The following is a 10,812-nucleotide window of genomic DNA, read 5'->3' as shown; positions in this document are numbered from 1 at the left end:
CATGTTCATTAATTGTTTATGGTTCATTGAACAAGCATGGGAAAGTGTTTAAACCCTTTACAATGATCTCTGAAGTTATTTGGATTTTTACAAATTCTTTGAAAGACAGGGTACTGAAAAAAGGGATTTTTTTTGTTGTTGCTGAGTGTAATATATATATATATATATATATATATATATATATATACTGCTCAAAAAAATAAAGGGAACACTTAAACAACAGAATGTAAATCCAAGTCAATCACACTTCTGTGAAATCAAACAGTCCACTTAGGAAGCAACACTGATTGACAATAAATTTCACATGCTGTTGTGCAAATGGAATAGACAACAGGTGGAAATTATAGGCAATAAGCAAGACACCCCCAATAAAGGAGTGGTTCTGCAGGTGGAGACCACAGACCACTTCTCAGTTCCTATGCTTCCTGGCTGATGTTTTGGTCACTTTTGAATGCTGGCGGTGCTTTCACTCTAGTGGTAGCATGAGACGGAGTCTACAACCCACACAAGTGGCTCAGGTAGTGCAGCTCATCCAGGATGGCACATCAATGCGAGCTGTGGCAAGAAGGTTTGCTGTGTCTGTCAGCGTAGTGTCCAGAGCATGGAGGCGCTACCAGGAGACAGGCCAGTACATCAGGAAACGTGGAGGAGGCCGTAGGAGGGCAACAACCCAGCAGCAGGACCGCTACCTCCGCCTTTGTGCAAGGAGGAGCAGGAGGAGCACTGCCAGAGCCCTGCAAAATGACCTCCAGCAGGCCACAAATGTGCATGCGTCTGCTCAAACGGTCAGAAACAGACTCCATGAGAGTGGTATGAGGGCCCGACGTCCACAGGTGGGGGTTGTGCTTACAGCCCAACACAGTGCAGGACGTTTGGCATTTGCCAGAGAACACCAAGATTGGCAAATTCGCCACAGATGAAAGCAGGTTCACACTGAGCACGTGACAGAGTCTGGAGACGCCGTGGAAAACGTTCTGCTGCCTGCAACATCCTCCAGTATGACCGGTTTGGCAGTGGGTCAGTCATGGTGTGGGGTGGCATTTCTTTGGGGGGCCGCACAGCCCTCCATGTGCTCGCCAGAGGTAGCCTGACTGCCATTAGGTACCGAGATGAGATCCTCAGACCACTTGTGAGACCATATGCTGGTGCGGTTGGCCCTGGGTTCCTCCTAATGCAAGACAATGCTAGACCTCATGTGGCTGGAGTGTGTCAGCAGTTCCTGCAAGAGGAAGGCATTGATGCTATGGACTGGCCCACCCGTTCCCCAGACCTGAATCCAATTGAGCACATCTGGGACATCATGTCTCACTCCATCCACCAACGCCACGTTGCACCACAGACTGTCCAGGAGTTTGCGGATGCTTTAGTCCAGGTCTGGGAGGAGATCCCTCAGGAGACCATCCGCCACCTCCTCAGGAGCATGCCCAGGCGTTGTAGGGAGGTCATACAGGCACGTGGATGCCACACACACTACTGAGCCTCATTTTTACTTGTTTTAAGGACATTACATCAAAGTTGGATCAGCCTGTAGTGTGGTTTTCCACTTTACTTTGAGTGTGACTCCAAATCCAGACCTCCATGGGTTGATGAATTGGATTTCCATTGATTTTTTTGTGGGATTTTGTTGTCAGCACATTCAACTATGTAAAAGAAGTATTTAATAAGATTATTTCTTTCATTCAGATCTAGGATGTGTTGTTTAAGTGTTCCCTTTATTTTTTTGAGCAGTGTATATAAAAAAAAATGCCCTTGAATAGATTTCTCAAGTGTGCTAGTGGCTGGAAAACATTCAGTAGCTTGGTGACCACTATGCTGTACTGATACCATTAGACCAATATGATAGTGTGGAAATGGATATGAGCAAAATGTCAAAGGACAAGCTTGTACTTTACAAGCGTTACCAACAAATTTCCACGTATGTTTTTACTTGTCAAGTCTGATTGGGCCAATAAGTTAATTCATGACATTAAAGTATTAACAAGCAGCTTTTGTAAACGCCTTTCTACTGCTTTTTATGAGGCAATAATCAGCTGTATTGCTTAATCTCCAACACATCTTACACTTGTCAATAAAACCACAAATGAAGACACCCAGTCAAGATTATTATTATTTTTTTTTTTATACAGTTAGTGAAACAAATGAACACCTAGAATCTAAGCTTCTGGAAGAACCATTTGTTCTTGCCTGTCTTGTACCTGTGGATAGAAAAAGCATTTTAGAAAAGGTTTAATGGAGATGAAAAAGAAAACATGATATTTTATTATCCTATAGTACATAAGCTACTTGTATCATGTGTCAGATATTATCAGGACAAGGAACCTGTGCATTTCTCACAAGTCTTGGTTCCTGGTGTAGTTAAAGACTCACCTCTCCTCAAACTTAATCTTGGCCTCCCGTCTGGCTTTGCGTTTCAGGGCAGGGTCTCTGAAGACATCCTTGTTGACGACGGTTTTGTCCAGAGGAATGTCCACGGAGTATCTGAGCACAAGTAAAAATACAGCAAGAGACTTAGTAAGACACCTACACCAATTTCCTATAAAGGACAAACACGAGTGGATAAAACTTAATCTACTCGGAACATTCCAAGAATCAAGAAGGAAAATCAAACCAAGCCATCTATCAAGTTTACTAAGTAGGGACAAAATCTGATTGATGCATGCAGAGATTAAATGTGTTGGAACAGCCAGACTTCACTAGCGTGCTGACCCAAACCATACTTTGCTGGCTCAGATGGCCCTTTCCAGCACAGCTACTGCAACTATGGTGGATATGGATACATAACCAGGCCAACTCAGTACAACATGGCTTAGGAGTGTGAAAGGGTAGTTCACCACATCCAACAGAATAGGGTCCACTCTGTACACCATCTACACATTCCATCCAGTTTGGCCACTGCCAGAATTTCATAAAAATGTAGTATTATTGCATGGATGCAATACTGTTAGTCACCTACAGTTTAGTCTCACATGTCAGCAGGTAGCCACCTAAACAACCATTACTCCCATGTCCACTTGGCACTGACCTGGTGGGCATGAGGTGATTGTAGTTGTACACCTTCACAAATGCCTTGATCTTGGACCTCTTGGCAACCTTCTTCTTGCCCATGGTTGTGGTCACTTTGCGGGGGTAGCGGTCAATGCCTGAGACCAGTGCGTGGCTATAAGGGCGGTCTGAGGTGCCATCATCAATGTTCTGTAGGGAGAGAATCAATATATAGTTAGCTGTTCAGTTACCAGTGTTTATGGACCACATTGCAAGAGGATTATCCAAGCAAACAGTAACTAATCAAACGGAGTGAAATATGCACATTTAACAATAGCTCAGGATCAAACTTACCTTGACGATAACAGCTTTACGCCCAGCGTAGCGCCCAGCAAGGACCATCACCACCTTCCCAGGTTTCATGAACTTGCCCATCTCTGGGTGACAAGAGAAGTGAGTTACAAAATAAAAGCAAAGCATTATTACTAAGACAAGACGCCATGGAATGGTCAATGTGGGACAATATTTACTGCTTCTAGATATAAGTAGAATGTTTGTTAACTACAGGCTACCGGTATGCTATTAGCTAACTAGCTACGTCGGCTTGGACGTCAGATGACCAGTGACTGCACGCGATTGCAGGAGCAACATGACGTAAATTAGCCATGTCATACAACGAAAAACAGTATTTTATGAAAAGTTAAATGACATGCTATGTTGTGACTGAAGTAGGTGTTAACCAACGTTCTTTTGCTGTTTTCAGCCTTGTGTAAATGTTTACTCGTTCTACTGTCCAGCCATCACTGTTTATTTACCTAGCTAGCTTAACGTTACCATTCCGACGAGATTTTGTATACATTCATGCAATTACATTTAAATGGGCAACCGAACGCCATTAACTGAGTACATTATGGTTATCCGATTATATAAGTTACAAAACCGAAGTGGTTGGTTATGAATCGACATGAACCTCATCAAGCAAGCTGCCATGTTGAAACGCTAGCGAGATGGATAGCGGACACTATATACAAGTACATTTTTCTAATATAAATTACAAATTAAGGGAAATTATCCCCAATCCCGGATCTTAAACGTATATTTTAGGGTAAAAAACAACTAAGAAGTACGTAAACGTCAAGATTTATCAAGATGGTTGAAGATTACTGTGTTTAGAAATTCACTCACTGGTGCTATTCTGTTGCCACCGCTAGCAGGAAAGGAAGTTGAAGAGATTTTCGTGACCTTTCACATCAAATCAACGATGCGTCATTTCCGCCGAGCGGAACACCTCTATGCTCAAAACTGGTCTTGGAACAGGTTCTTTATTTTGGAACATCATTTTTATTTAACTAGGCAAGTCAGTTAAGAACAAATTCTTATTTACAATGACGGCCTACCCTAACGACCCTGGGCCAATTGTGGGACTCCCGATCGTGGCCAGTTGTGATACAGCCCAGGATCGAACCAGGGGCTGCAGTGATATCTCTAGCACTGAGATGCAGTGCCTTAGACCGCTGCGCCACTCGGGAGCCATTTATGTCAAGCTTATAAAAGGGAACCTAGTCAGCCCTATATTGAGTTTCTCTGTGACAATCAAGGTGTCCTATTCAGTTGTTGGCACAGTTGACAGTGTTCTGTGACAATGCTGCTATGCGAAGGCCTGCAACTTGACTAAACTAAAGACAAGTATCAGGCATCATTATTACACCTGTATTTTATGACTTATTAATGTGCATTAACAACAAGTGTGTTGAGAGCCCTGAATGGATACAAATTGTGCATGGGCTGAAATAGGTTTTTGAAATAGTTTATTTGCTCACATTCATACAGTTATTGAACAAAAACAATAAACAGCTGTATAACTTTTTCTCAATCTGACCAGTAGGGTATGCAAACAAAAACAAAAACAAATCAGAGACAGTAACTAAGTCTCATTTTTCATACAGAAATGTACATTCCTTAGTACGGTAGTAGTATCGTGATGTGTGCATCTATGTTTGTGTTAGCAGTAGTTTTGACATGAGCACAGTACATTTGAAAAGTGAAAAGTAACAATGCAGGCTAAATGAAGGGGGTATTGATATTCACACTAACACATCAAAACTATGCAAACCAAAGTATCCCTTTCGATGTAGGACAACCTGTCCTCCCATTCACTACATGGAGATGCACCCCAGTAAAGCACAGACCAGATCCAAGCATAGCCTGGTAGTGGTCCGGCTGAGGCATTTGCAATTTACTATACAACAAAATAGAAATAGACCTCAATACAATACCATAGACCATAAGAGAAAAGTAGGTTACACCTTAATATGAGGAGGGTTGGAAAAACCATACTAGGGATGATAAGTTTTCACTCGTGGAAATGAACAGTATCTATGGTTTGTACATTCAGCTTTTCAGGATACACCCCATGTGATTCACATGCAATAGGAAGATTTCACTTCGTGGTTTTCATTCACCATTCAAAAAACGAATAGAAACAGAAAAGACGATCACATCCCACAATCATCTTAAATATTGGACGATTAAATATATAATTACATATAAGCTAAATAGTTAAATCATATGTTATTTTTAAACATTTTTAAATCACTTCCATTTGGAACAGTAAAGAAGCAGCAGTTAATACAGGGCCTCTACGTTATCCACCTTCTTTAAGACACGTTCTGGTTATTTCTCAACGGAGAGACACTACATGCTGCATGAGTGATCATTTAGATTTTCAGAACACTTGTGACATCTTTAGAATTTTGACCTCTCTTCTACATTCATTGGTGAGAGCATACACTGTTGCCATGTTCATTTGACCTGAGTGCATTGAATAGTGCACATCTTCTGTGAACGTAACAGTGGAGCTTTTAGTAACCACAGACAGAGAGCAATGCTCTGTGAATGTGAACTGTAGTAACCCATATTATTCTCTTCCATAGAGAACACAAAATGTACAGTTTAGTGACAGTGCAGGATACTGGTCTGTTTTTGCCCATACTACAGAGTATGGGGAGGGAATGACTATACATTTGGTCACATTGATGATCACCCATTCTATAGGTAATCATTATACAGTAGTGAGTTACTGTAAAAGGCCAACCTCACAACATTATCTGCATAGGTCTGAGCTACTGTATCTCATCTCCATAGGGACAAGTCAAACAACATCACATAAAGGAAGTGTTTCCTAAGGAGAGGCAACAAGTTCCATATAATGCAATGTAACAAGTCATTAAGATCTTGATATGCTCCCTTTGTGTGGTTATGGGGGGGCATGGATAAATTAAATGTTAGTTACAGATTTGCTATATAAAAATCAGATTTGCTATATAATGCATCTCAACATTGCACACTTGATTTTTGTTGAACAGCTTTGCACGGAATTCATGCCATGTTTTTAGACGGGATGCTAACAAAAATGTTTTGACCCAAGATAACTTTAGAGTAAAACGGATAAAGCAACATTAGCACAAATCTTTTATGCCAATTATAATTTCAGAACTTGATGGAGACCCAAACCATGCCTTCCGGTCCTCAAGGGCCAGTTGATTGTATATATTGTTTTGCCTTAAAATCAGGCCTGGTAACCATGTGAGCTGATAGCATGGTTTTGGGTGTCTCTCGACGGTCCCTTCTCAGAAGGCATCCTTGATGTTCTTGAGCTGCCTCACAGCCAGGTCCACCGGCAGGTTAAACTTGAGGTGGCTGATACGTCCCAGGATGCGCAGGGCTCCCTCGAAGCCTGTCTGGGCCATGTAGCTCCAGTGCTGGTAGTGTGGGTGTACCAAGGCCCCTGACTTGCACAGCAGGTTAAGCCATGACACCAGCCTCTGCTCGTTCAGAGCCATGCATACCAGAGCCTTGAACTCTGAGTCTGCTCCTCGCTTGTAGCGATTGTGCTCCAGCAAGACTGAGTGAATGGCCCAGAGCAGAGACTGCTTGGGTGTGACAGTGACCGGATTGCCCGCAACAGGTAGGCTGAAGGACTGCGAGAGCTGGCGGGCTGGCGACTCCACGAAGGCCTTGCCGTTTTTGGAGTGGTAGTACTTGACAAAGAGCTCCCAGGGGTGGATGGTCGTTGGGCCAGGTCTGTAGGGCAGCAGGCAGGAGATGGGGGCCAGCACCAGGCTCATGCCCTGGGAGGGGGAGTAGAGACCATGGGCTAGCAGGTCTCTCAGAGCCATGGCTAGCTCCTTCCTCACTGAGGCCGTGAGCTCATCACGGGACCCCAGGGCCAAGCTGCTGTTGTAGCTGACCACGTGATCTATCGAGGGCTGTCTGCACGAGGCCTGCACTCGAACCCGGTCTACAGACCCCTCCAGACGCTGCAGCAGAGGGCCGTAGTCCCGGCCCCCTTCCCCCTGCGACCACATGCTCTGGGGAACGTGGCCAGCTGCACAGCCAAACTGGCTCACTGCAAAGATCTGCAGCACAGCCAGGGCCCGCTGGATCAGCTGCAAGCCTGTCTGCCTCATCTTCTGGGCCTGCTCTGGGTCCACTATGGGCAGGAGAAGAGAATTGTTAGAACAGATGTATTGTGAGTGATGTTGTAGAGCCTATGATAATAATGCTGGGTGATAACTGACTTTTCTTCCTCCCTCCAGGGGCTCTGGTGTTGGGCCCTGCTGTCCTCGGCTGCTGGCTGGGTTCACCGTCAGACAGAAGAGGGTTCCCTACCTCATCTGTTGGGTAAAGGCAAAATACAGTAGTAAATCAGAATATTGGTGGAATATTTCAGTAACAAAGTGTGTATTAGTGAGCTTCCAAGACACCTAACCACAGCCAACATGGCATCCCAGGCCCACTGCCACCTACCCTGGATGAAGTTGATGAACATCTCTAGGTCCCTGATCTGGGTCTTGAGCTGGTCCACCAGCTGCTCCTTGACCCTAGCTGGGTTGACTATTTGAGCGATGGCAGCGTCCACTCTCTGTCTTAGCTCCTCAGGCGTCAGGTTCCCGATGTCCTCGTTGAAGTTCACATCCAGCTTCTTGATCAACTCGTCAATGATTACCTGGCAGTGGAAGAGTGGAACCGTCATGAGTATTACCAGGACATTACACATGGGGAGGAAACAACATTGTATCGAATGGACTTTTGGGAGACTTCTGGTACATGAACGGAGCCCTACCTTCTGTCTCTCCATGACCACCGACTGGGGCAGGGAGTCGTAGCTGCCCTCCTGGTAGGCATAGCGCTCCAGGTCATCCAGCTGGGTCTTCAGCTGGACGATGAGCTCCTTCTGCTTCTCCCTCTGGACCTCCAGACGCTCCCTCTTCTCCCTCTCACTCTGTGTGGAGAAGAGAGAACACAGAATACACTGTCAGTGGAGGACTGGGGTGTACAAAGGGGAGGGTCTATACACAGCCCTTATTGATCATGCATGTTTACTAGACAGACAGACTAAACAGATGCTGGAGAGGAACAGAGCTGTAGCCATACTCACCAGGTCCTCCTACAAGTAAAGCATGTAGACACAGAGGAAATCAGAAAAAGAAAACCTTTAATCAAAGACAGTATTACACAAGCAGGCTTTATTTCGAAGGTAAATGGAGAGTTGCATGGAGTAAACAATGGGGTTTGGTTTAGTTGTGCATACAGAAGCTATTATTACAGAGAAGGATTTTCTGGAAGCATGTTAATAACTGAGCCTGTGAGTCACTTATTGTGTTGATGAGATCCCACCATTTCTATCTTCCTCTGGAGATAACAGATCTCAGGGAGTCATCCTCACAGCTGTCCGATTGACACTGAATGATGACCAGCCTATGTAAGGGCAGCAACTAATGTGACCACCACACTCACCCCCATCCCCTCACCAGGTATTACTGGTGGAACACTGTACTGACGTTGGTGTAGGCCTAAATTGGTGTCTGTCTGTGGTCTGTTTTGTGGGGGACGAACATAACCTATTTCTCTACACATAATGGATAGCTTATAGCTTGCATAATCACACAACCTCTAGCAATTGAGTGTTTGTGTTTACATAATTTTTCAACTTACTGAAGAGGAACCATTGTTCACATTCTTAGATCTACCAAGTCTGACCAGCCGTGGGCTTGATGGACTACTTACCGCGTTTTCAAGCTGTTGAGTATCCTGTGGCCTGCATCCCACAACGTGAGGACAGCCTTTGAAGGCAAACTCCTCGAGTTCTACCAGCATCCTCTCCTTCTCATCAGTCTGAGCGTGAACTATCTGCTTCAAGCGGAACTGCACTTGTGCAAAATGAGATGTCAAAGCGAGGAGCGAGGAATTCAGCAGGCCCTGTTCGTCCTCCAGTTTCCTCAACCTTGCGGCCATCTCCGTCTCACCAGACGCAGCTGAGCCTTTCCTCCTCGGCTCGACCGCGTCTCCCTTCCCGCTCTCATCCTCCGGACTGGCTACAGCGCCGACGGGCGCCCATCGCTCGCCAGCCCCAGCAAAGGCAGCTTCGCTGTCCGAGGTTGACAGTTCCTCTGTCGACATATTTGAAAGGTAAAAGACAACGTTGTCCTCCGATATTAAAGTTATTGTCAACTGTCAACTTTGTTTTATCGTTTATGTACACCGTTTTAGAAATGAAAATAATTACCACCGATGAAGCAGGTGCATCGCCATCTTGAAAGATTCATACGTCAAAGGAAGAGGCGGGCTTCCAAACGTCATAAACAGTGCTACGTCATCGTAAAAGCACTGATCTGGTGTGCATGTGAACTGCCTGCAAGAAACAGCAATATGCCATTTTAACCTATCCGTAGCATAACTTCCCAGTGGGGCACAGTGACGAGAATAGTAGAGTACGGTTTGTTGTTGTTTAATCCGGTGGTTGAGAAGAGTACCAATCGTGAAGAAACCGTTTGAGTTATCCAAACTGGTGGAGAGAGTACTGGGTAAAGTGAAGGTTTGTGAGGATCACCAGAGGCGGGCTTGTTTTGATTCTGCGGATCAGAAGGAATGTGCCGTAGTCGATTTGCTAAATTGCTAGACCATCCAACTACCTCATCCCCATACTGTATTTATTTATCTCGCTCCTTTGCACCCCAGTATCTCTACTTGCACATTCATCTTCTGAACATCAATCACTCCAGTGTCTAATTTCTATATTGTAATTACTTCGCCACCATGGCCTATTTATTGCCTTACCTCCCTTATCTTACATCAATTGCACACACTGTATATAGGCTTTTTCTACTATATTATAGACTGTATGTTTGTTTATTCCATGTGTAACTGTGTTGTTATATGTGTCGAACTGCTTTGCTTTATCTTGGCCAGGTCGTAGTTGTAAATGAGAACTTGTTCTCAACTAGCCTACCTGGTTAAATAACGGTGAAATAAAATAAAAACGTTTGAAGTGTCGTGTGTTTCGGAACAGGGCACCCCTCAAGGGGGTTATATCAGGCCGCCGCAGGCGTCTCCTGGGAAGTTGACTTTGAAGAGATTAAAAATATTCCTGGAGTAATTGAAGCACATTGGATGAATCGTGTGATGAATGGTGAAAAGGTGAAGTCTAGCTGTTATTTTTTTTATTGTTTATGTGGAGTCTCCCTACTCAAGTGCAGTTAGGGTATATTAAGTACAGAGTCAGAGCATTTATCCCAAGACCAATGCAGTGTGATCATTGTGAAGCTTTTGGTCATGTAGCAAGTGTTTGCAGAAGGGAGAAGCCGAGATGTCCAAGTGGAAGAGACCATATGTTTATAAAAGTGATGAATATGTGACATGTTGCAATTGCGGTGGAACAATGAAGCCACGTCCTCCGAATACCCCACAAGGGTGAAAGAGAAGGAGGTGGCTTAGTCAGGGTTGCACAGTATTTCATATGCAGCAGCTATGAAAAGGTTTGAATGGTGC

At 44.4% G+C, this 10,812-nt stretch overlaps 2 protein-coding genes across 5 annotated transcripts; both read right to left on the bottom strand.

Annotated features, from left to right (window-relative positions):
- Positions 1-2,100: 2,100 nt before the first annotated feature.
- Positions 2,101-4,265, bottom strand: LOC115171473 (60S ribosomal protein L27). Its single transcript, XM_029728308.1, has 5 exons — positions 4,168-4,265; positions 3,337-3,419; positions 3,023-3,192; positions 2,368-2,478; positions 2,101-2,195 (listed from the first exon to the last, which is right to left on the bottom strand). Exons 2-5 carry the CDS (start codon positions 3,415-3,417, stop codon positions 2,147-2,149), a joined length of 411 nt encoding a protein of 136 aa, XP_029584168.1. The 5' UTR covers positions 3,418-3,419; positions 4,168-4,265; the 3' UTR covers positions 2,101-2,146.
- A 508-nt stretch (positions 4,266-4,773) lies between these two features.
- On the bottom strand, positions 4,774-9,612 carry LOC115171472 (RUN domain-containing protein 1). Of its 4 annotated transcripts, XM_029728303.1 has the most exons (7): positions 9,551-9,612; positions 9,052-9,434; positions 8,423-8,431; positions 8,108-8,266; positions 7,792-7,990; positions 7,563-7,658; positions 4,774-7,474 (listed from the first exon to the last, which is right to left on the bottom strand). In XM_029728303.1, the coding sequence occupies exons 1-7, from the start codon at positions 9,588-9,590 to the stop codon at positions 6,612-6,614; spliced, it is 1,749 nt and encodes a 582-aa protein (XP_029584163.1). In that variant the 5' UTR covers positions 9,591-9,612; the 3' UTR covers positions 4,774-6,611. The 4 variants fall into 4 exon arrangements, with proteins under 4 accessions (XP_029584163.1, XP_029584164.1, XP_029584166.1 ...); XM_029728304.1 differs by lacking the exon at positions 8,423-8,431 and having other exon boundaries at positions 9,551-9,611; XM_029728306.1 differs by having other exon boundaries at positions 9,052-9,577.
- Positions 9,613-10,812: the final 1,200 nt, after the last annotated feature.

This window comes from Salmo trutta, chromosome 32 (genome assembly GCF_901001165.1).
Source record: "Salmo trutta chromosome 32, fSalTru1.1, whole genome shotgun sequence".
NCBI lineage: Eukaryota > Metazoa > Chordata > Actinopteri > Salmoniformes > Salmonidae > Salmo > Salmo trutta.
The sequence above is the reverse complement of the archived record's forward strand: the minus strand, read 5'-3'. Positions and strand labels throughout refer to the sequence as shown.